The sequence below is a fragment of the Balaenoptera ricei genome, chromosome 19 (assembly GCF_028023285.1).
Source record: "Balaenoptera ricei isolate mBalRic1 chromosome 19, mBalRic1.hap2, whole genome shotgun sequence".
Lineage (NCBI taxonomy): Eukaryota > Metazoa > Chordata > Mammalia > Artiodactyla > Balaenopteridae > Balaenoptera > Balaenoptera ricei.
Window position 1 is genome coordinate 7,282,251 of NC_082657.1, and position 24,576 is coordinate 7,306,826.

Sequence of the window (24,576 nt, forward strand, 5' to 3'; positions counted from 1 at the left end):
TCCAGCCTCACTCCATTATTATTCACCCTCTATACAGGCTCAGAAGGTCTCTTTCCCACCCATAGTTGATTCTGCCCCTTCCCTGATCACAGCCCTTTCTTGGGCACTTGACAGTAGAGTTCAAGCTGGTGTTCAAAACCCTTAATGGGCTCTTGTCTACCTATCTTTTTTCTCACAACTCTAAAGCCTCAAATCCTTCCCTGGCTTTTTTTTTTTTTTTTTAAATCCAAGCAACATGGTGCTGCCTATGGCTTTCTACACACAGAGGTGCTTTCCAACCACCTGGTCTTCACACACTTTTTTCCCTCTGCCTGGAACACCCTCCCCCGCCCCTGTTTACTATAACCAACCTTACCCATCTTTCAAGACTAAATGCAGATGTTACCTATTTGGGAAGAAATCTCTAACCTCCCAGGCTGGGTTAGGTGCTTTTCCTGAGCTCTCACAGAGCCTGTAGCTACCTCTATCACTGTCCTGCCTTGCTCAAAGCTCTCCCAAGGAAGCCTCTGCAGTGCTGAAACTGTTCTATATCTTGACCTCGGATTTGGTTTCATGGATGTTTACATGTGCAATAATTTATCCAGCTGATACTTGAGATTTGTCCATTTATCATTGTATGTAAGTTATACCTCAATTACAAAGTAAATAGCCAAAAACAAGTAATTAAATGTCCCCCAAACTCCCATCAGCCTCAGGAGAAAAATCAATGCTCCTCAGCCTGGCATTGGAGGGTCTATTTTTCTGTCTTCTAAAGTCTAGCCATGGCAAATAGATGATCACTAAGTGTTTGCTGAATGAACAAATGGCACACCCTTTCCTGCTGGCCGTTGGTGACATCTATGTGTGTGCCTGGCCCACATCTTGTTCTCCCTCTTTCTGCCAGGAGAGATGCTTGCTCTCCGAGTTGCCCTTGCAGCTAGGGGTGGTCATGCCAAACAGTTCTGGCCGACGAGACAGAGTCTGCTGCTGGCTTTGGGAAGGCTATTGCTTTTCTTTATAAAAAGGAAGAGATGTGTCCCCTTCTCCCTGCAGATATGATGTATGAAGCTACAACACCTGCCATCTCCTGAGCACAGGGGAAGGGCCAAGAGAGTCACAGAGAATCACAGCACGCTGGTCCCGGTGCTATGGAGACTGAGCTGTGGGTCCTCAACTGCCCTCCTCCAGACTTGTTTTGTGAGGGAAATATAACCCCTAGTGCTTAATCCATTATTGGCTGTGTTTTGCTATTGTTAAGAAATGTAGTTGCCAATGTTAAAAAACCAAGAGACTTCACATAAAAACCCAATACAGGGCTGTGGACCCTGGAGCACTGTATCCGGGGTCCCGGCAGTGGGATAATCCCGAATCACAGTGGCACACCCACGGGATTAACAGTAAAAAGAGCCCCAGGTAAGTCACTGAACTAGACGCTGCTCGCTCTGAGGCGGCGGGAAGCGTGCCTCACACCGGGGGCGGCTGGAGGTAGCAGAGCTGGAGGTGGGGCCAGGCGGGGGGCGGGGACTGGCCCAGCAGCCGGACCGAGAGCAGCAGCAGCAGCAGCAGCAGCAGCAGGCCCAGGACCGGCGCCGGGATCAGCGGGTGCCGAGTGACTCTGTGGGGAGGCAGCACAGTGCTTGGGCGGCCCAGAGGAGCCCAGGGTATCCCGGCGGTGCCCTGATGTCTGACCATCACCCTCCCTCTGGAGGCGCCTTGGGGTGCACCTGAGCTGCTGGGGGTGCAGGAGGCGCAGGCAGAGGTGGCCCCAGACTGGCCTCCTGACTGGGACCAGCTCCTTCACCACCGGCACCAGGGCTTGCTGCAGCTCCGGCTCTGAGGGCCTGCTGGGGGGAAAGGAAGGCAGGGCGATAGTGCTGGACTTTTTCTCTGCCCCCAAGTCCGCCCCCAGGCCCTTGGGTCCCGCTACCTCTCGGGAGGGCTTCCCGGGATGTCTCCAGGGTGTGAGTCTCCCAGAGGGATGGGGAGATCCACCTGGAAGGACAAAGGAGACAAACTTGAGACACCGGGTCCTGGATGGGGAGCAGTGCCCGGTTCAGCCCACTGGACACAAGCGACCACATGGAAGGGGGTGGGACACAGTGGTTCAGTGCGTGAGCCTCCCGGAGACACACTGCTGCGTTGGGCTCCCAGCTCTGCCAGTTTCCTGCTATGTGTCCCTTGGCACGTCACCCCATCTCTCCAGGCCCCACTTTCTCCACGTGCTGGACGGGGATGATGACGGCACCCACCCCACAGGGCTGAAGTGGAGACTGAATGAGTGAATGTGGGCAAAAACCAAAAAATCAGGAGGCGGGCTCAGAACAGTGCCTGGCAGACAGTGAGCGCGCAATAACTGCGTGAGCTACTCAACATTATTATTTCCATCTTCCGTCTGATTCTGGAAGTATCCAGGCTCCCTGAGGGCAGAGACCCCATCTTCTTGAGGAGCCCAGCCCTGGGCTGGGCCTAGTCCACCGTGGATACTCTTTGGGTCCATCTTCCTGCCTTGCGCCAGGCCCAGCAGGCGCTTTAAGATTAAAGCCCCAAATATTCCTCCTGACTCACTTTCCTACCTCATCCCCCGTGTCTTTCTGAAAGGGCGTCCCCTCTGCAGATCTCAGGCTTTCCCACCCATGCCTTTGCTCTGTAGATGATGATATGGTAATAACAATACAATAATAAATAAAGAGTTCCAGGAACACCAACCCCAGCCACTATCTTCACCACTGTCACCTCCTGTGTGTCTGCTCTGTGCCAGGCACTTTACAACCTGATCCTTAACACTTACCCTCACCCTGAGAGCTGGGTAAAGATCGTTGTCACACTAGCCGCGAGGAAACTGAGGCGAGGGCCCAGTCTCCATGGAAGGGAGCGTGGTGTGGTGGGAAGGAAGTGGGCTTGGGGTCAGGCTGCTTAGAGAGACCATGTTGGACGGTGTGGACCCTGAAGGGTCCCAGGTGCCTGGAACGGAGGCTGGCACACCTTTGGGGCTCGCGGTTCTTATCTGAGGACTGCAGGCTTCTGACCTCGCCAAATTTCCTTCCCTTCCTTCCCTTGCCTAAGAATCAGGATTGTCACCTGCCACTTTGAGGAGCAAAGGAGCTGGTGTGGGTGGTACCAGGCAGGGCAGCTGTGACAGGGAGTTCTGGGGCTGGCCGGGGAGGGTCCGGCCCTTCCTGAGAGTGTGGGCGCTTGTGCGTGTGCATGTTTGCAACCCGGGGGTGTAGCCACGTCTGTGGTGTAGCAGCTGCAGCCCTGTACGTGTGCTTGGGGGGTCCCCTGGGAACATTCTGGCCGCCCACTGGCCTGCAGCCTCCCTCTACAGTACCGTCTGCTCTCATTAGCTGCAGCGAGGGCATTGTTATCTCTTGGCCAAACTATTTTTCTGTCTGCTTGGGGGTGTGGGCAGGGGCTGGGGAGGAGCTGTGACTACAGCAGCCTCATCTGAGGGCCTGCAGTGGATGGTGCTGGGGACTGCCTACCGTGACCCGGATCTCTGCTTCCTCTTCTTTCTCTCTTCTGGGCAACCTGGGGCGACAAGAAAGTTGCTGCAAGCATCTGTCTCCCCTGCCTGGTTCCCATTCGCCCGCTGTGTGGCAGAACCTTTAAAGGAGGGCTCTTAACATGGATGGGCACCCTGGAGAGACCTGGAGGATATCCTGGAGCCCCACAAGCAAACTGTTGCGAGTAGGTCTCAGCATCTGTATTTTTTCAGGGGAATTTTTCACCAAATTCTCCAGAGTATGTGACTCCTACAGGGTCGGGGGCCTCTCCACCTCATTGGCTTTCTCAGCTGCTACTTTCCCAGCTGATCCCCCAGCCGATCAGAGGCTTCTGGTTCTCTCGCACCCAAAACACCAGACACTCAGATCTCTCCGGGACCCCACTCCCTGGCCCAGCTTCCTGCCTGGTGGGTTGCGCCATTTTCAGTCAGTCTCAGTCTCACTGGGTCTTCTTTGAGAACTGGGACTCCAGCTCAGACTCCCCTGACTCCAGAACCCAACTGTGTGGGCCCTGCCCCCATCCCAAATCATTTCTCTTAAGTGTGCAAGCTCCAGCCTCTGCGCCTCCTACGGTCACAGCTGTCTGAGCCCCTGAAATGCCTCTCTGGGGGCTCAGGCCTCAAGCTGGCCAGCCCTGACGTCCCTTGGAGACCCAGAGGTCCACACCACCTGCCACCACCTTCGCTGGGGATCAGGGATCCAACCTTCCAGCCTTAGCTACCAGCTTCAGGCCCAACACCCTCAGGATACAGCTGTTTCCTCAACTCCCATCCAATCCAGGCTCGTGGGCCCCAGCCTCTGCCCCAGTCAGACAAACAGCTGTCTGATCCTCTGAGACTTCTATTCAGGGACCCCCCAGCCCCTCTCTCAAGGTCCAAGCTCTCACCCCTGGTCACGTCTAGGGGTCAGAGGATTCACCACTTCCCTCACTCCCAGCTTCCCAATCTGTGGATCATACTGCCCCTGCCCACCGCACCACCCCCCACCCTGGAAACTCGGAAGTCCAGCCCCTACGCCAGCCCTTGTCTCCGCTGCTGCTCAGCCCCCTCTTCCATTCCCTGGTGACGCAGGGGGAGGTCACAGCTCCAGGGCCCCCATCCTGCCCAATCTCAGCTTTCCCAGACAAGTCCAATTAGAGACCGTGGCAGGCAGCCTCATTAGTTGCCGCAGCCGGGAGCCTGCAAGAGGGGAGGGGGGAGAGAGAGGCACCACAGGAAGGCAGAGGCCCCATGCAGGAGGGTGGGCCCAGACATCTAGTGCTTTCTCTATCCTCGGAGGCTGCACATGAGCCTCGTAACAGTCGGTAACAATCACAGGGCAGGGGCTCACTCCACCCCATCTCAAAGTAACCGAGCTGGGATTTGAACACAAGTTGTCTGATTCCAGAGCCCCTGATGATCTCCCAACTGTCTGGCTGCTCTCCTGGGGCACAGTCGGGGTCTCATTCATCCCAGAGCTCCCTGGAGGCCTTGGGAGAGGTGTGTTCAGTGACAGTGACTTAGTGACTGAGCTGTCCCATCTGCCTGACAACTGTCTTCTTGTCTAAGGGCCTCCTATACGAATACCTCTCCTAAAGGACCCCAAGCAGGGCCTCCTCCAGAAGTATTTCCCCCCAGGTGGGGCTGGGTGCTGGATGTCCTCCTGGAACTATCAGGGTCTGAGGGCAGGGCTGGGTCTCACTCATCCTGGTCCACAGGCCCAGGGTGGCCTCAGCATGAATGAACGAGGGAATGAGTGATGCACTCCCTCAGGGCTCTCCCAGGCCTTATACTCTAGCCGTCTGACAGTTGGCATCACCTCGAGGCAGAGGGATGGCTCAGGGAGGACCAATCTTCTTACCACATTGATCGCTCCTTCCTTCCTGCATGAGCGTACGCAGGCTCTCCCTGGAAGTTTCTCTGTGGGAAAGAAAAGCTTAGGTCTCCCAGGCTGCAACACCTGCCAAGAATTCATCACCTGCTTCTAAGACCCGCCTTCCTCTTGGGTCCCCCTTGAGGATGGCTCTATCATCCCTCCAGGAGCAGAAGCCAGAAACAGGACAGTTGTTCCACCAAGCCCCTTTCTCCTTCAGGACCCAGGCGTTCAGGTCCCCCTGCACCTCTCACACTCCTACAAGCCTCTCACACTCATCTGGGACCCGAAGAGGTTCAGCGTTTCCCTTCCAACACCCTTCTCCTCCCAAGTTCCCAGTCTTGGGGACCCAGGTCCCCCTCCATTTTCTCTGGAGACATTCATCCTTGCCTGTGGTCTCAACCACCAACTCGACACTTTTCTAAATACATCCCTGAGCTCCAGCCTTGTGCACCCACTGCCCCCGAGAAGCACCCCCCTATCCCTCAGGGTGTTTACCTCAGAGGTTGCAAGCTAAGTTCAGTGTCTTTCTGTCTACTCCCTTCCCGGAATCCAGCGCCCTCAACCCCGCTGTCAGCGGGTCAGCAGCTCTGTCTCCCTGCCCCAATTCTCTCTGCCTGTCCCTTTTTCTCCATCCCAAGGCCCTGGTCTGGCTCAACCTTCACCCTCTACCTCTGGACCACTGCCCCAGCCTCCTCCCTGGCCTCCCAGGCTATCAGCCTCCAGTCAGTCCCCGTGTGGCCCCAGAGGGGTCTTTCTACATCCAGAGCTGACCTGCCCCTCCCTACCCTCAGCCTTCCTGTGGCTTGATGGAGAAAAGCACAACCTCTCAGCTTCATTGACACGGAATTCCTTTCATTATCCAGCCAGACCTCATCTCTCACTAGTCACCCCCAACTGCCCTCTGCTCCCCAAACATGTTATGGGGTTTCACGCTCCCACATCCTTGCATTTACTATTCCCACTGCCTGGAAGACTTCTCCTTTCTCACACCACTTAACTTCTCTCTTTCTTTCTTCAAAATAAACTCGTGTCAGTTTCCCTGTGATATCTCCTTCAGTCGCCTACCCGACATGGAAACTCTCTTCTCTAGGCTCCCACAGGGCCCGCCGCCACCTCTAGCACGTGGATCATCCTGCACTGGGATGGCCTGATTGCATGATCTCTACCAGGCCTTGGGCGCTAGAGGATCCAGGCCCTGAATGATTCTGCTCTGTGTCCCCAGGAGCCAGCGCAGGCAGCACCCGGAGGCCCGGGTCAGTCTTCCCCTCCAGGAGGCAACGGACCGCTCTCAGCAGAAGCTCGCTCTAACTTACACGTCCCCCGAGGAGCGCGGCTCTGCCCCCCACAAGCTGTGTGACCTCCCTCTGAGCCTCAGTTTCCCATGAGTAACAGGATGAGGGATGAGGGTGCCTAAACCTCGCAGAGGCAGTGGGAGAGGTCAGCGAGGAATCCAACAGGAGCGCTGGTGTCAAAGAGAAACAGAAGCTTCTCTCAACTCAGGGAAAAAGTGAACAGAGAAACGAGTTTGTCCTTTAAGGATGATGAACAGCTTTGAAGCAGTATAATTTTCAAGACAATACAGCGTTGTTTACAGAGCTGTTAGCAATATTTCCTTAAAAAAAAGGAATTCTTCTGGCACTAACAGCTTAAAATCTCACTTTTCAGCTGTGAACACTGAAGATGAGTTGTCTTCATTGTTTCAAACAACGTTTGAAATATTGTTCAGGTAATTACAGAAGTCATAAAACAATGGTTATTGTTGAATTCAAGATTACACAGCGGGCTTGTTAAGTTTTTCTTAAAGGTGACATATTCAAAAGGTAAATGCTTAATGTACCTTTATGGGTCAGGAAGAACAATTCACTTACTCCCTTCCCGCTGTAGCACCATATAAACTAAGGAGATTCCTGACAGTGTATTTGAAATAAGGACAACAACCACCACCATGCAGTTTGCGTGTTGCTTTGTCCACTTTTGTCTCCCACACCAGCAGGCCAGTCCCTAGAGGGCAGAGGTGGTGTCCTGTCTGGCCAGGGGCTCCTTGGCCAACACCCAGCAGGCCCTCAGTCAACATCTGTCTATGAGATGGGGAACAGTGAAGGCACATGGTGTCCCAGGCCCCTCTCCCGGCCCCTGGATCCGGTGGTCTCAGAGTCCCTCCTGTGCTCACCTGCCCCCCAGTTGGGGCTTCAGGTGGAAACTCAGCTTCCTCATTGGTCTCATTGATGACCTCCTCCCACTGCCACACGCCACACAAAGGGTTGGAGAGATCGGCGGCTGCCACTTCTTGTTTCTGGGCAAGAAGAAGTTGTTTCTGAGGCCAGGGAGAGTCAGATTAAGGCAGAAGACAGGTCAGGGGTGGGATGGAGATGGGCTGAGGCGTGAGGATGGGAGGTGGAAGGGAGGTAGTGTGAGGCTGGGCTGGGGAGTCGGTGGGGGCAGCACCCGGGAGGGGTTTGGTGCCCAGACCAAGGACTGGGTTAGGGATGAAGTTAAGGACTGAGATGGTCCTGGGGGAACCGGGGTGGGGCGAGAGGGCTGGGTCAGAGTTGCCGCTGGTGGTGGGTTAGGGTGTTCTGGGGGTGTCAGGCCCACCTGCCGAATGGCCTGGATCTCCACACCCAGCGACGGTGGTGGCAGCTTGGTCCAGTCCACTCTCCTCACCTGAGCCCCTTCGGGTAGCCTGTCCACACAGTCAGGACGGGGAAGGCTGCCTCCACGCCTGCCCACCACCTGTCCGTCAGCCTGTGCTGGGGTTGCTGCCCTGCCCACCTTGGGGCTGGAGGCCAGGGGTCCCTGTCCTGGGGCTCCCCTCCTGCCTCCTCCACCCCCGCCATTCCACTCACTCATCCAGCCCCTCATGGGTCTGACTCAGCTGCTCCTCCAGGTGTGAGATTTCCAGCCTCAGTTCCTGCAAAGGAAGGAGTGGGGGACCCCTGGGTCTCCGTTTTTCCCCACCCCCCATGCCTGGGCTCCTCTTCCAAGGTCAGTTCCACTCCTGTGACTTCTTTGGGCTCCTCCAGACACGTATTGCCAAGGGAGAAGGGGAAGAAACAGTGACAGAAACTTAGGAAGCCAAAGAGAGGCAAAGAGCAACAGGAACCCAGGAGGTAACCTATCAGTCAGGAAAATTAAGAAAAGGAAGGCAGAGATGGAAACACATGGAAAAACGAGAGACACAGAAACAGATTCACAGAGAGGCAAGAGACACACGGGGTGCAAGAGACTCTGAAGACAAGGGACAGAAAGAGGAGTTGCCTCAGGAGACAGAGGGACTAGACCCAGAGAGAGGCAGAGACAAGAATCTAAACAAGCCCGGCAGAGATACAGAAATAGGAGGAGGGGAGATGTGGTGAGAAGTCACCCACAGAGAATCAAAGTGGATGGGAGGGATTTCCCTGGTGGTACATTGGTTAAGAATCTGCCTTCCAATGCAGGGGACGTGGGTTCGATCCCTCGTTGGGGAACTAAGATCCCACCTGCCACGGGGCAACTAAGCCCGTGCGCCACAGCTACTGAGCCTGCGCACTCTGGAGCCCATGCACCACAACTAGAGAGAAGCCGGCGCGCCGCAACTAGAGAAGCCCGTGCACCGCAACAAAGAGCCCGCGTGCTGCAACTAAGACCCGACATAGCCAAATAAATAAATAAGTAAATATTAAAAAAAAAAAAGGAATGTGGATAGGAGATGGAGATACAGAGAGAGAGAGAGAGAAAGAGAGAAAGGAAGGAACAGAGGAAAAGTGAAAAGGCAGAGAGAGACAGAGAGGGAGAGAGACACACAGTCAAACAGTAGCGATGGGAGAAACAAGACGTGGAGACTTGGAAAAGATCAACAGAGACAGAAGGAGGCAGCAAATCCCAGAGATGGCAAAAGAGAAGTGGGGAGAGTGGGGCCAGGCCAGTGGGGGTTACCTGGGTTGTGGTTCTGTACTCCTCCAAGGTCTTGGCCAGACTCTCCGCGTGGCGAGTACGCTGGGAAAGCCCAAAGCTGACTGAGTCTGGGCCCAGCCCCCCGAAGACGCTGAGGCTGGGGGTTGGGGGGACAGCCAGGGTGGGCTTGGGGGAAGAGCTAGGGCCTGAGGGAGAGCACCAGTTTCCCGGGAACCACTCTGATCTCTCCTGGCTAATTATCCAAGGATTAGAGCCAAGCAGGACTTCCCTTTGCAGACTCGGGGCAGGAGACACACAGAAGGCAAATGTTTCCCCCCAGCCCCCTCACCTCGGAGAGGATGGCGTCTCGCTGGCAAATGAGGCGTTCACACTCGTAGAGCTGCCGCTGCCAAGGAAGTCGCCCGTCCATCTGTCTGGCCCGCCCACTCTCCCGAGCCCCTCTCCTCAACCTCCCTTCATGTCTTTGGACATCAGCTACACCAAGGGGGGTTTCAGCTGAGTTGCCCACTGCCCCTGGGAACCTGAAGGCTTGATTGAAGTCCCTGATCTCACCAGACCACAGGGGCTGAAACTGGTGATGTAAAAATGGCCTTGGGGTGGTAGGAAGTTGTCAAGGTGCTAGGGAGGGGTGGCACCTTCAAAGCATCTTTCTCCGTGGCCAGCTCCTCACTCCTCCTCTTCACTCCATCCCGCTCGGCCAGCAGCTTCCCGTTCTGAAAGAAGGGACCCTGGTCACATTCACTTCAGCAAACGGCCATGTTAATATTCATAGCTGACATCTGCTGAGCACTTGATGTGCATCGGGCCTCATGCTCAGCACTGTCTATCTTTTAGCCCATTTAATCCTTCCAACCATCCTATGGGATCTCAGCTTTGATTTGCAGATGAAAAATCAAAATAGAGCTGCAAAAATGGAGATAAGATAGGATGCATGGGGTGGCTGTGAGGATTAAATGAGCTAATAATTATTGCTAATAGTTACTGAGCACCTCGCCAGTGTTAGCTTATTTCTTATGCCCTATTTTAAAGATAAAGATGGGAATTCCCTGGCAGTCCATGGTGAAGACTCCACACTTTCACTGCTGAGGGCCTGGGTTCAATCCCTGGTTGGGGAACTAAGATCCCACAAGCTGCAGGGCACAGTCCCCCCCAAAAAAACAGTATGATGAACCCCCATTATCCATCACCCAATTTCAATAATTATATACATTCTCCCTGTTTATTTCTTCTATATTTTTCAAATATTTTGTTTGTTTTGTTTAACCAGAGTATTTTAAAGTAAACCCCAGGCATCATATTATTTCACCTGTAACTACTCCAGCATTTGTATTTCCTACTTGAGGACTTTTCCTGTAGTAAAACCACAATACAATGATCACTCGTAACAAAATTAATAATAATTCCTTAGTATCATCGCACACCCAGTGCTCTTTTTTGGTTTCGGTTTTCTCACAAATGTCTTTTCACGCTTAGTTTCTTTGAATGAGGATCCAAACAAGGTCCACCACGGCTTTTGGTTGAAATGTCCCATTTCTTTTCATCTGACAGTGATCCCCCACCTCCCCAGTCCTGGCACTTTTTCGGGTCCTTCATTTGTAGAAGAAACCAGGTCATTTGTCCTGTAGAATTGGTGCGTTTGGATTTGGTTTACTGTGTTCTTGTTCCCTGTGCAGGACGTTTACCATGCTCCCCCCACCCTCATTATTTCCTATAAACTGATGGGTAGATCCAGGGCCTTGTCCAGACTCCTGTTTAATTTTTGGAAGGAAGATTTCATGGATACTGCTATATGCATTTTACTGTGCCATTCAGGAAGAATGTAAAGTCTGGCTGTCCCAATTATTAATTTTTACACTGTCATCATGCCCAGTTTTACAGAAGAAATTAAGGATTGGCATGGCCAAGAAACTTGGCCAAGGTCACGTGGAGAGTAAGTGGACTCAAACCCAAATCTGATTCCAAATCCTGCACTTTTAACTCCCAGACTCCTCTGAGCCAGATGCAGCCCTGGATGAGAATGGGGAATGAGCTTCGGCCCTCATCTCAAGTTGCTCATCACTGGAGGTGGAGACCGACACAGAAGCAGAGGATAATACATGAGGTGGGCCTAGGGCCCTGGGCCTTGTGGGAGTCCAGGGTTTGCAAGGAGGCTGTACTGGATCTGAGTCCTCAAGGGTAAAGAGAGTTATCTGCGAAAACAAAGGGGCTGGGAGAGGGCAGCCCACGCCAGCCACAAAATGGGACTTGAGAACAAAACGGACCAAATTCCAGCCTAGAGCTTCCAGGCACCAAAAACCTAGCAAGTTGCGCTGAGCTTTGACATGAGGCAGTCACTGGGGAAAGCACTGGGGGCAGTCACTGGGGAGCACGGAGGCAGTCGACTTCCCTTGGCCACACCCCTCCCCCCGGCGCCCCTGGGGATACCAAGGCCAGCTCCCCCCTTCACTCCAGCCTGGCTCAGCTCCAGGTCCTCCATCAGCCGCCTTCTCCCCCTCTCAGGCTCAGCGGGCCTGGACTGCCAGGTGAAGGGCAGAGGAAGGACGGGCCAGGAATGCTGTGTCAACATCTGTCCACCTGGTCGGGATTTACAGGCTGGATCCTGGGCCACTCGGCAGGGAACCTGGTTACTCAGCCGCTCCTGCCTTCTTCTGCAGTAACCTGAGCCCTGCTCTGTAGGTTCTTGTAGGAAAGCTGAGTGTCCCTTACTCCAGCATTATTCTACTGTAACTTGAGAACTTGATCTATAGATGGTCTGTAGGCAGCTGCTGAGAAGGGAAAGGTGGGGGAAGGGAACCAAGAATAGCTTGTTTATCGAGCGCCTAGGATGTCCCAGGCGCTGCTCAAGGCACTTGACCTGGTACAGGCCTTCTGGGCCAGGAGGAGGCAGAGACCGCAGGCTGCCATTCACCCTGCTTATTCCCTCTCCTGCTTTCCTTGGGGGTCCACTCTCCACGTGGGCAGGTGGGTCCCAGCTGCAGCTCTGGAGGTGAATCAAGATGGAAATCTCAGCAGATTCAGGACAGACACCCAGCTGATTAGCTAACCCAGCAGCCATTCTCACCCCCTCTCACTCGTTTGCCTCCCACTCCAGAGGCTGAGGAAGGTCAGATATTATTCCAGCCTCTCTTGTCACGTGATCCAGTGAGCTGTGAGAGGGGTCTGCTGGTGTGGGGGTGGAGCAGAGATGCTCCTGGAAAAATGTTTCCTTCTGATGAAGAGAGAGAGCCATGAGAGGAGCATTTGCCCCTCTTTGTCCTGCTTTGAGTGAGAACGCGAGGTCTGGAGCTGTTGCAGCCATCTGTGATCCTGAGGCCACAGACAGACAAACAAGTCAAAAAGCTGCCAAACCAGCCCAGAACCTTCAAAACCTCTTGTTAAGTTAATTAGTGTCCTTCAGATTGAAGCCACCATTTCTTCGGTGCTTTCTTCTTCAGAGCTGAAAGTATCCCAGACCTATCGGTGGCTGTGTTATCCATGCCAGGGAGTGGTTTGGCTATAATCATTTGATGTCACTTTAGCCAATGAGATATGAGAGGGAGGTCCTGTCATGGGGCTTCAGGGAAAGTTTCTCCTTGTTCTTAAAAAGAGATGTTTTGGGGGAGGGGGTGGGATGAATTGGGAGATTGGGATTGACATATATACACTAATGTGTATAAAATAGATAACTAGTGAGAACCTGCTGTATAGCACAGGGAACTCCGTGGCACTTTGCTGTACAGTAGAAACCAACACAACGTTGTAAAACAACTATACCCCAATAAAAGAGATGTTCTGGAAGAAACAGTCACATCCTGTCTGCACCCCATGCTTCACACCATGGCAGCCATCCTGCAGCGAGATTCCCATTGCCCCAACAGAGGGAATTTTCATGGAAGAGCCAGGGAATGATAGTGGAAAATTTTTTGGTTTACGTGTAAAAGCCATAATACAGACATAGGACAAAGAGATTTGGGAGGATCAAGTAGAATGAGTATTACTGCCTGGGCTGGGCAGAGATCCTCAGCGCTGGGGGAGGAGCTCAGGGAGAGTCAAAGAAGAGAACAACAGAGTGAAAATGGGCCCTGAGGCCAGTCCCAAGCCCCAGGTTAGACGGCTGGACAGGATGGACGCAGTTGAACCACAGAACCTCTGGAATGTCTGGGAATCTGAGAGAGGTGTTTCCCAGCTCAGTCTGTGAAGCAGCAAGGTGTGTGAAAAATAGAACAGAGATGGCTGTGTGAGGAGCTGAGGCACAGAAGGCCCAGTGAGGCCCCTATAGACACAAAGTCACAGGAAAGCAGCTAAACCTCCTCTGTGCCCCTAGAAGGGTGTGGAGGAACCCCAGTGGCATTTGTGGGTTGTGAGGTTCCGACGAGGGCTACCACCAGCAGATGCAGTGAGGACAGTACATCCAGAGACCAGAAGGCAACGTCAGCCCCCCAGTGGATGCCAGCGTGCAGTGGTGACTAAGGCTAAGGACCAGATGGGACAATGAACATCAGTCTTGTGACCAGCAGAGAGAACAGACATTGATTGAGGAGCACTGAGATGCTGCGTGGATCTCCAGCAACTTAGATGCCACCTTCTGTGGGGGCTTTATTTCCACCTAAAAGGAGTAGGTGGACCCAGAATTAACTAAGACGATGTTTTCTGTCTCAGAATGGGGCTTGAATCAGCCCTGAGGTTGGACTGGGCCTCTTCATGCTATGTGCTAGGCTCTGGGCTAAAAGTGGCCATTTAATCCCCACAACAATCCTAACAAACAGATATCCTTCTCTCCTGTTCTTAGATAATAAAACTATGGCTCAGAAAGGGCACGTCACATGCCTAAAGGTTGTCTGTTGTGTAAGTGGCAGAGATGGGATTTTTTGTTTTTTTTTTTTTGGCCGTGCTGTGCAGCATGCAGGATCTTAGTTCCCCAACCAGGGATCGAACCCGTGCCCCCTGCAGTGGAAGCTCGGAGTCCTAACCACTGGACCGCCAGGGAAGTCCCAGAGACGGGATTTGAATCAGGGCTGACTTTAAGGCCTGTGTTCTTTCCACCATAAAAAATATGAACAACACTAGCTATCTTTTTGTGAGCTCTTTCCATGTGTCCTGCCTTGTACCTAGCATCCTCTTGTTTAAATCTCACACAATCCAACCAGGGAGATTCCATTATTTTGCCCTTTCTCGCAGGTGAGGACACTGAGGCACAGAGAGGGGCAGACTGGCCCATGCTTACATAGGCAGCCTCAGCGTAACCAGGAGTCCGCCCCACGTCCCACCCTCTTACCGACTGTGGCAGTCCTCACATGCAGCCATGTGATCTTCAGGGACATGTACACATTATTGGGCTTCTGAGGTCTCCCTCACCAGACTGAAGGGTGTTTGTTGTAGGCGGCTGGGGGTGCTTGGGGCAGCAGTGGGTAGGGCAGGAAGGTCCTGTGGACTGGGGAAGGGGTGGGGTGGGCACTGGGCCGCAGCTCACCTCCTCCTGCAGACTCTCTATCTCAGCCGCCAGCTGCTGCTGCTCCTTTTCCTGACCGAACCCAGAGAGAGAACAAAGCCTTCTTTTCAGGCCTCCTTGCCCCCAAATTGCCCTTTTTCCACCCCTGGGCACGCAACTTGGGCCTGGGTCATTGAGGAGCAGGGCCGGGGGAATGCGTCTGGGGAGCCCTGATGACTGCTGCTGTCCCCTTTGTCATGAGAGGGATGCTAAGTAGAACCGGACCCAAAGTCTGGGGAGCAGGGCCTGGACTGAGGGAGGAAGCCCGGGTGACCTCTGCCCTTTCCCACTCCATAGTCAGTCTCTGTTGCTCAGACTCCAAGATAGTAGGAAGAAGAGTGCACCTTTGTGCCCCTTGCCAGAAACCCACCGTCTGCCGGGCTTGGGCCAGAAGGCCGCGATTCTGTTCCTCCAGGCTCTTGGCCAGAGTCTTCAGGTCCTCCAGTTCCTCATCCACGGCCTTGGCAAACTGCAGAGCCTGTTGGGTACTGAGTGGGGGCGGGGGCAGGTGGGCCACATGGGAGAGAGGAATGTAGAGATCACGGATGTAGATCCACTCAGAGCAACAGAGAAATCCCAGACAGATACCCAGAGAGAAAAGGAGGGAAAGAGACTGAGTGTGGGGGGACAGAGACCCAGTTTCTACCTAAAATACTAAGAAAGTGGGAGTGAGCCTGTGCCTGTGGGCAGGTGGGACACGGGGGTGTGCAGGAGGGTGGGTGGGGCCGGGCCCACCTGCGGAGCTGCTTGCGCAAAGCCAAAATCTCCTCCCCAAGGCGCAGGGAACCCTCCTCGGCTGTCTCCACACTGCGCTGCAGTTTGGCGTTCTCCCCGGCCAGCCGGCGGTTGCTGAGCTCCAAGTCCTCCAGGCTGCTCAGCAGGTCGGCTGTGGCGGACCTGGGGGTAGGGAAGGTCCAGGGTCACTGCCCACAGCCCTGGCCTCCTTTCCCCAGGTCGGGGTAGGTGTAGGTGGCGGGGAGATGCGGCTCTTCTAGGGAAAGAGAAATAGGAGACTGCCCCACTCTCCCTGAGCTATTAGCACAGCCTGTGTCCCTCACCCACTTCCCGAAGGACCCCAAGCCCTAGGCCAGGCCCTGGGCCCTAGGCAGGCTGGAGGGCATGGGCAGGGGGAGGGCAGGGAGGGGCTGAGGGTAGGTACAGCTCAGGTCTGGGGTCTTCGCCTCCGAAGCTCTCCAGGTTGGCTGGATCCTCAGCTTCCGAGCGTCCTGGAGGGAGACAGACAGAGGGTGGTGGGCTCTCAGGTGGCCTGAGATGATGGATTGCTCCAGGATTCCGGCCTTGGTCTTCCTTTGGCCTCCATCCTCAGATGCACTCTGGGTGATCCCATCTGCTCCTGGGGCTGCAATTATACCCACCATCCAGAAAGCCTCTTGCTCATGGGTACCTTGAGCTCAGGCTGGATCTCCCCATAGCCCCCAACTGCCCCACATTCATCATGCCCAACACTGGGCAGCACCTCAACTGCCCCAAACTTGTCTGTCCTCCCAGTTCTCCCACTCACCCACCCAGCCCCTGGGCTGTCCTGGCTCCCTCACTCCTCCTGCCTCAGGCCTCACCTTCTCCCCCTGGATCCTCACCACAGCCTCCTCCCCGGACTCCTGGCCTCTAGCCTCTCCTCCCCGGACTCCTGGTCTCCAGCCTCTCCTCCCCGGGAGCTGACCTGTCCCTTCCCTGCTCACAGCCCAGCTGGAGGAGGTTCAAGAGAATATCAAGAAAGCTATATTTTTTGACTTTTGTTTTTATAAGCCTGGAGAAATAGAACATGAACACTTTTTTATGGAGCACCTCCTATGTGTGAAGACTTTGGGGTAGAATGGTGAGCAAACCAGCCAACCAAACAGCAGGGCAGGTAATGAGTCAGATAATCAGATTTCTGCAGGGGAGGACTGCAGATCTGTGCTGAGGGAGCTGGACAGAAAGGGACCTTAGCCTGCAGCATCCCAGGCCTTCCCCACCAGGGCTTCCCTATCAGGTGTGAAGGATGAGGGAAGACACGGAAAGTTCAGGCTGAGAAATAGCCTGAGCTGAGGCCAGGCCGGAGCGGGGCAGTGCCGGCAACAAGACCAGAGGGACTGTGAATGCAGGGACTAGAGTACAGGGAGGGGCCAGCTTGATGATGGTGATGGAGATGATGATGAGAGGTGGGAGGGGCCTCTGTAACAGGGCTGGTGTCAGGAGGGGTTGGAAAGAACCCGTGAGGAAAAAAACAAACAAACAAACCCCAAAGCTCAGGGCAGCTGGGAGGCAGTCATGTCGTGGAGGCGCCTAGAAAGCCAAACTCGCAGCTCCAGTTTAGAGCAAAGGTCTCTGGAGTCCTGCCCCATCCCCTGCTCTGCCCCTGGGTGGGAAGTTCCCCACACTGTCTGACCCTGGGCCTGCCTGCTTCATTCTCTATATAACAATCTCACCAGATGGCAGTTGCTGGGAGGTCAAGGCTCCCTCAAAGGCGGTCTCCTCTTCCAGCTCTAATCCCCTGTATCAAAGGGATGAGGCTTAGAGCTCCCTGCAACAACCCGCCCAATCCTGACCAGCCACTGGCAGGGGGATTGCCTGTGGTGGGAGGAGGGGACAGGTCAGGTGAGAGTGAGCACTGTGGGGAGGAAGGTGAGGCCAGATGGCAAGCACCCGGGGCCAGATGGAAAAGCAGGAGGGGCAAGGACTGGGTTTGGAGGAGGGATGGGGACAGGCCTCTGTCAGCCCCTTAACATCGCCCTTCTCCTCCTTCCAGCCCATTTTATTTCTGCCCCCAGACTCCCTCTGCCTCCCCATCTCAGGCACTTTGTCCGCAGACCCCCCCCTCCCCCAACCCCATCTCTACTTTTCTCTCCTCCTCAGCTTCCTTCCAACCACAGCAGGTCCCTGTGCCCAACGGGTGCTGGCTGCAGTAAGCAGGTATGAGGTTAGATCTTAGGAAGGGTTTCCTGGGGGAGGGAGGAGGTGCGGCAACCCACCCATCCAGTTGACAGGCAGCAATCCAGTCCCGCATGATGACCAGGAAGGTGTCCAAGTCCACAGTGGCCTGAGGGCCCTCCCCATTGGGGTCCAGGCTGCAGGCCAGTGTTTGGAGGCGTGCATCCTGGGGGCCCCGTCCCGTCACAGCCTCCAGGTAGGCTAGTACATGGGTCACAGCCACAGTGCCTGGGGATAAAGCAGGCTGTGAGGGAGTCTGGGGCAGGTGAGGGGTGGGGGATGGGGACAGGCGATGGCTTTGAAGTGGGACCACTGGCTGGGCTGGTGGCACCCCTGCACCATGGCCCTTGGGCAAGGGGGCCCAGTCATCCCCACCTCAGAAGGTGGACCGAAGAGGACCAGCTGTGCCCCACCAGGCCCACAGTGGTTGCCCTTCCTCCCTCTCCCAGGCCCCAAAGCCCCACCCTCCTCTGTTAACGTTCCCCAAGTTTCCTCCCCTCACCGTCCTTGTCCTGAAAGGCCTACATCCCCTTATCCATTTCCTTCCTGAAGCTTCCCACAATCATCCACTTCACCCTAGCCCATCCCTCTCGCTATGGCTCCCCAGTTCCCAGCCCCCCATCTCCATCCCTTATAATTCCTTGATTCTCTGACCTGTCCTCTGGGGGTCACAAGCTTCAAACGTGGAGTTGAGTATTTGTTCCTCTAAGCTGAGCAGCGTCCCCGTCCCCAGGCTCCCCCCCTCTGGCTGGTCCCAGAGGTACACTGAGGAGACAAGAGGGCCAGCCCACCTATGAGGAGGGGGGATGATGAAGAGCAAAGAGGGGTGACCCCAGGTCCTGGCTCCTGCAGAGGGGAAGGAATTCATTTCAAGCTGCCTGGAGTTTGGGCTGGTGGGGAACCGCAGGAAGCTTTGGGTGGGGGCCGCAATGTGAGGGTCTTTGAGTCACCTCCCCCATCCCCCGACCTGGGAATGTGGGCCCCATCTTTCAGGCCAGGAAGTGCCCCTGCTGTTGAATCCTTTGTGTTCAGTCGGCTCAGGAGCCCAGATACTGAACAAATACTCTGAGTACAGCCTTTCCTCCTCTCTTCCCCTGCTTCCCAGGCTCGGCTCAGAGGGGGCTAAGGGTGGAGGAGGGCAAAGAAGAGAGGATTCTGGGAGAAGCCGAGGGTGAAGGTGGGCCCAGGAGCCAGGAACAATCCGATATCGCGCGGGCAGCCTGGATCGATCCCTCCCGGCAGCATCTCCGGTCTCCCAGCCCGCCTCGGGGCTGGGTCTCTCTCCTTCCCACATCCCTGAGGCTGGTGTCATCAGTGCCCACGGCCTGGGGCCTGAAACGAAGGGGGATGGGGCAATCCAGGCAGGGTGGGTGGTGGGGGAGCAGTTAGGAGCTCAGAGTCCAGCTTCATGACTGTGGGCAAGTCTTTTCTCCTTTTGGAGCCTCAGTTTCCCCACCGGTAAAATGGGTGGATAGAGTGATCTCCCCTCCCCAGGGCTGGGAGGGCTAGGTCTGTGTATTTGAAGAGCACCCCCTCTCCCCTGCCTCTGCACAATGTGAATATCCTGGGGTCTGTTTGTCCACTGCTGTATCCACTGTGCCCACACATAACAGGCACTCAACAAATGCTCCAAGATATAGAAGGAGCCTATATATTCTCTACCCCAGGACCCACTGGGCCAGCCCAGCCTCTTTCCCAGGGCTGGAAGTGACCTGCGAGGCTCCCTGCCCTGCCCCTGGACAGCTGGGTACAGCAGAGGGCCGAGCACAGGCTGCAAGGTCTGACAGACTCAGGGGGCAATCTGGGCAAGGGACTCAGGCTCTTGGAGCCTCAGTTTCTTCCTCCGGAAAATGGGTGGTGGGGGGTGGTTACTTCGCTCCTGGAGAAGAGATGAGATAAAATCTGGAAAGGCCCTGGCAGAGGGCCTGGCACATGGTGGAAGCTCAATAATAAAACTGAACATTTATTCAGCCTTTAATAGGAGCCAGGCCCCCTCTGAGCATCTTACACGAACCATGGTAGCTGCTATTATTAGCCCCACTTTAAAGATAAGGATACTTAGGCACAGACAAGTTAGAAACTTGCCCAAGGTCACATGTTCAACATATGAGTGCCCTTTCTCATCCCTCTGACTCTTCAAGGGTTCTTTGTAGTGAGCTAAAATTTGTGCCCTTGGGTTTGAACTCATGCTTCTAGGGAAGGGGAGCGGGAATGTATAGTTAGGGGAGACACCTCCTCTCACTGTGCCCCCATGTTATGAAGGAGGACCCTGAGGCCCAGTGAGGTCACCCAGGACTGGCTGGCTCCAGATGTCGTGAGATCTGAGGATCTGCATGTATCTACAGCGCAGATGTGACACTCTGCCTCCCGGGGCCCCTCAGGAAGATGTCACGCTGCTTCTCTCCTGTTTTCTTTCCTTCATTTCCTTCCTCAGTGTCTCTACCTCTGTCTCTGTCCTGTCCCTTTTCTAGTTTTTTCTCTCTGGCTCTTTCTCTCCATCCTCCTCCCCATCTCTCTGTCCCCTGAGTCCCGCCTGCCTGTCTCCATGTCCACCGCTCCCATTTTCTTCCCTGTCTCTGTGCTTCTTTCCCCACAACTCAGCGACTCTCCGTTCCCTGAGCCTTCTCTCTCCCTCCTCCACTGTCTCTCTCTTTTCCCCCCTCTGCCTTCCTCGGTCTCCATCCCTCCTGGGTGTGTTCCTCCCTTTCCTTCGGGAGCCTCCCAAAGCTGGCTCAGCCTTTGGCCACGGGTTCCTCGGTGGCCGCACGCCCTCTGCTGGTGCAGATGAAGTTTAGATGTTTAGATGTTGGTCCCTCGGTCAGCCTGCCCTAGCTTCCCGAACCCCGGTGTCTGCCTCCTACCTTCTTATCTGGAGAGCCTCCTGAGGCCAGAGTCCAGGCCTGCTAGGAGCCTCTAAGAAAGGGGTCTTGCCTCTCCTCTAGGGTGGGAGTCTCCCTCGGGCTCTCTCACTTAGTAGATGAGTTTCAGAAAGGGCAACTCAGCATCTTCCTCCCGAAGCCGCTTTCACACCCATTTGGTCTGCATCCATCCAATTATTCAAGGACTTAGCAATTGGGTTCCTATTACATGTCAGGCATTGCTCCAGTGCAGCGTGACCAACAGGGCAGCCGCTGGCCACAGTGGTTCTTGAGACCTGAACTGCAGTGAGTGTAAATTGAGATGCTCTATTAGTGTAAAGTACACACCAGATTTTGAAGACTTGGTATGAAAAAAAGAGAATGACTCCAACACATTTTTACATTGTTGTACGCTGAAAGGATACTGTTTTGGATATATGGGGTTAAATAAGATCTATTATTGCCATTCATTTTGTCTGTTTCTTTTTTTCTTTTTCTTTCAATATGGTTACTAACAAAATTTTAAATTACATATATGGCTCGCATGTTGACCAGCGCGGCTCTAGGGACTGGGAATACCAGAGTGAATAAAACTGAGGCTGCCTTGTGGAGCTCATGTTCTAGTGCGGGAGACAGAGTCTAAACAGACAGACAAATAGATGTCAGTGCTATGAAGAGAAGTAAAGCAGGAAAGGGGAGAGAGTGCGACAGGGCAGCTGCTTTACAGAAAGCAGAGATCTGAATGAAGTGAGGGTAGCCTGTGGGTCACTGGAGAGGGTGCTCCAGGCAGGGGCACAGCGCATGCAGAGGCTTCTACTCTCGCAGTCTGGCCTCCCCAGAGCAAATGAGATAAGGTGTCCAGGCAGGTGGGCACACAGCAGGCACTTGATCAAGGATCCCTCTCTGCCACCCACCCTGCCTTGAGATGGAGGCTCAGCCACCCCAGGCCACCTCTCCCAAGTCCCCGAGTCACAGCCTGGCGCCCCATTCACCCACTCCTCCCTCTTCATCCTCCCATGGGACAAACAGGGACCCAGTCACTTACTTTCGGCAGCGGGGCCGCCCGCCTGGCTCTCTGGCAGGTCCATGGGCCACCCCCGCTGCTCTGCAGCTGCTGGCGAAACTAACAGCTCCCCCCCATCTCTGGGAGGAACTGAAAAGGGACCAGCTTCTTCAAGAGATCCTGGAAGGACAAACAGGGGAATGGCCTCCTCAGACCAGCCACCCGCGGATGGAGACCTGCCCTGCCCCACCTGTGCCCCGGGCCGCTCTGGATTCTCAGAACCAGTTTGCCTACCCCTGCCTGGACCAGTGCAGCTCCCACTCAGACCTGTTTTATGGACTGGAGGTGTGAGCTGGGAAAATGGGGGGCCCAAGGAGTGGGCGGCGGAGATCAAAGGGGGTAGGGTCACTCGTTCCTGCCATCCCTCCTGCCCGCAGTTTGTCAAGTTCCCCAGCCCTGTCCCTCCCGCCCAGTGACTCTCCCCTGACCCCTCCTCTCCTTCCCTATGGCCCCAGGTCAGGCCTCAGCCTCTCCCCCTGGGCCCTTGACCCAGCCTCCGACCCAGCCTCCTGACTCCAGTCTCCCGCTCCAATCCATCCTCACAGGGCCCCAGAGCTGACCTGCCCCTCCCCTGCTCAATGTTTTTCCACAGCTCCCAAGCACCCCGTGGACAAAGCCTAGACCTTGGACTTGATATCGAAGGCCCTGCATGGCCTGATCCCACCTGTCTCCCCTACCCCAAATCCCACTTGCTGCTCCAGCAACTCTGAACTGTGTGCTGTTCCCCAAACTGAGCCAGTTCTTCCCACCTCTGGGTCTCTGCCTGGGACATCCTCTTCACTGGCCCTTCCTGTCTCAGCTCCCATGTCCCCTCCTCTGGAAAACGTTTCCGAAAGAGGGGCTGTCCCTGGGTTCCCACACCACCCTGGGCTCCTGACATTCTTGCCCTATCAGCTTGTACTTGGACCTGTTGGCTTCGCCTGTGAGTTTGATCCCCATCCCTCTCCTGCTCCCAGCCCTCCCATGGCTCCCTAGTGCCCCCAGGACTAAGTCCCAGCCCCTCAGGCTGGTGCCGCACACAGCGATCCCTGCAACTCCTGGCTTCTTCTTGTCCCTTTTCTCTCCACTGGCCGACCTCCAGGTCCCTCACGGCCCACAGGGACTCAGCATCTTCCCACGGTCCTCCCAGGCCCAGGCTCCCAGCTCCTCTGGGGGGCCCTCCTTGAGTCCCTAGAGCAGTTAGGGACTCCCTCCTTTGTGCCCTGACGATGCCCTGTCCTGCTTCCATCATTCCCAGGTTGACCGTACGACTTACTGTCCCAACTCCAGGACCCTTTCAAGAGTGAAAGGGGAGCTACGAAGAATGACAACAGACAATGGTGCCCACATAAGGCTGATCTGGGCACGCTGGGGCACACGGTCAACATACGGTCACCTGGGGCCTGTCTGTCCTCACCCCGCCCACTCTGCCCCCCCTTTCCTCACCAAGTACTCCCCACGCCCTGCTCTCCCTGGTGCCAGACGGGGTCCACAGCTGTGGAGTGTGCACTTCCTGGTGGCTTTAGAAGGTCCTAGAAAAAGGGGTCTTTGAAGAGAGACCCTTCCAGAGTGCGGACCAGGCTGGGGGGTGCAGAAGGGGGGTGACGGCTGTGGGCCCTGAGTGGGGAAGGGTCCCTGCGAGCGAGGGTGATGACAGGCCCTGGGAGCCTCTGACAGGGTTTGGGGGACACACTCCTGGTGAGGGACCAACAGAGGCTCTGGTGGACCGCAGGGGTCTTTGACGGGGAGATTCTAGCAGGAGGAGGACCCAAGCAGGCATTGTGGGGATTTCAAGGGGGCCTCTGACTGGATTTCAAGGAGGCCTCTGACTGGATTTCAAGGGGGTCTCTGACTGGATTTCAAGGGGGTCTCTGACTGGATTTCAAGGAGGCCTCTGACTGGATTTCAAGGGGGTCTCTGACTGGATTTCAAGGAGGCCTCTGACTGGATTTCAAGGGGGTCTCTGACTGGATTTCAAGGGGGTCTCTGACTGGATTTCAAGGGGGTCTCTGACTGGATTTCAAGGGGGTCTCTGACTGGATTTCAAGGGGGTCTCTGCCTGGATTTCAAGGGGTTCTTTGACTGGATTTCAAGGGGGTCTCTGACTGGATTTCAAGGGGGTCTCTGACTGGATTTCAAGGGGGGTCTCTGACTGGATTTCTGGGGGGTCTCTGAATTTCGGGGGAGGGCGTCTCTAACAGGATTTTGGAGGGGAATCTGACAGGATTTTTGGTGGGTTTGACAAGATTTCTGGGGACCTCTGGCAGGACTTGGGGGGAGGGTTCTGATAGGATTTGGAAGGAGCGAAACAGGGTTTGGGGGGGTGTCTCTGGCAGGCTCTGAGGGAGAAGTCTGACAGAATTTCTAGAAGATTCTGACAGGATTTCAGGGGTCATCTACTAGATTTCCTGGGGGTTTCCTTTCAGTATTTCTGAGGGGATCTGGTCAGGATTTCAAAAAGACTTTTAACAAGCCTTGGAAGGCCCTGATATTGGGGACTCTCCCCTAGGATTTGGGGGCTCTACCAGGATTTCAGGAGGGGCTCTGACTCGGCTGGTCCGGGGAACCTCGCCACGGCCAGGGCGCACCTGGGGCCACGTCGCAGTCTAGGGACACAGCTGAGGGCCACGAACGACAAACAAACGGCACCTCGGTCGTTGAAGAGACGCGCGTGCGCTGTCCCTGCCAGGAAAAGCAAAGGCGACTGGGTGGGACCGAGAGCGCGCGCGGCGTCTCAGAGCTCCTCCCCCGACGCAGGCGCACACGGGGGGCCAGGCGTGCGCTGGTCTAGTCGGTTACCTGTAAGGCCGCGCATGCGTAGGGCTGCCGGGGGCGCGCGCCCAGTCTCGTGAAGCGGCCGCCTGCGTATTGGCCGAGCGGGCCAAGGGTGAGGGGACTACAGCTGCCGGGAGAGGGCGGCGGAGGCTGCGTCCCCTGCGCTGGGATCTTCTCTGCGCCCTCAAGCTTCGGTGTAATGGGCCCAAGCAAGGGAGCGTTGGCCTGAGGGACCCCTGGGCCATCCCCCACTTCTTATCAGTCACCAAGCCG

The 24,576-nt window shown here is 55.4% G+C and overlaps 1 protein-coding gene across 1 annotated transcript; it reads right to left on the minus strand.

The window, feature by feature from the left end:
- Positions 1-1,443: 1,443 nt before the first annotated feature.
- Positions 1,444-24,343, minus strand: KASH5 (KASH domain containing 5). The gene is given in 21 exon segments (XM_059904550.1): positions 1,444-1,594; positions 1,704-1,823; positions 1,907-1,971; positions 3,462-3,507; positions 5,322-5,380; positions 7,507-7,629; positions 7,932-8,058; positions 8,183-8,247; positions 9,252-9,311; positions 9,559-9,615; positions 9,783-9,808; positions 9,811-9,943; positions 14,680-14,730; positions 15,068-15,185; positions 15,433-15,594; positions 15,857-15,923; positions 17,127-17,191; positions 17,670-17,856; positions 18,283-18,393; positions 21,532-21,669; positions 24,328-24,343. Coding segments are annotated over 21 exon segments (1,947 nt in total).
- Between the last annotated feature and the right edge of the window lie 233 nt (positions 24,344-24,576).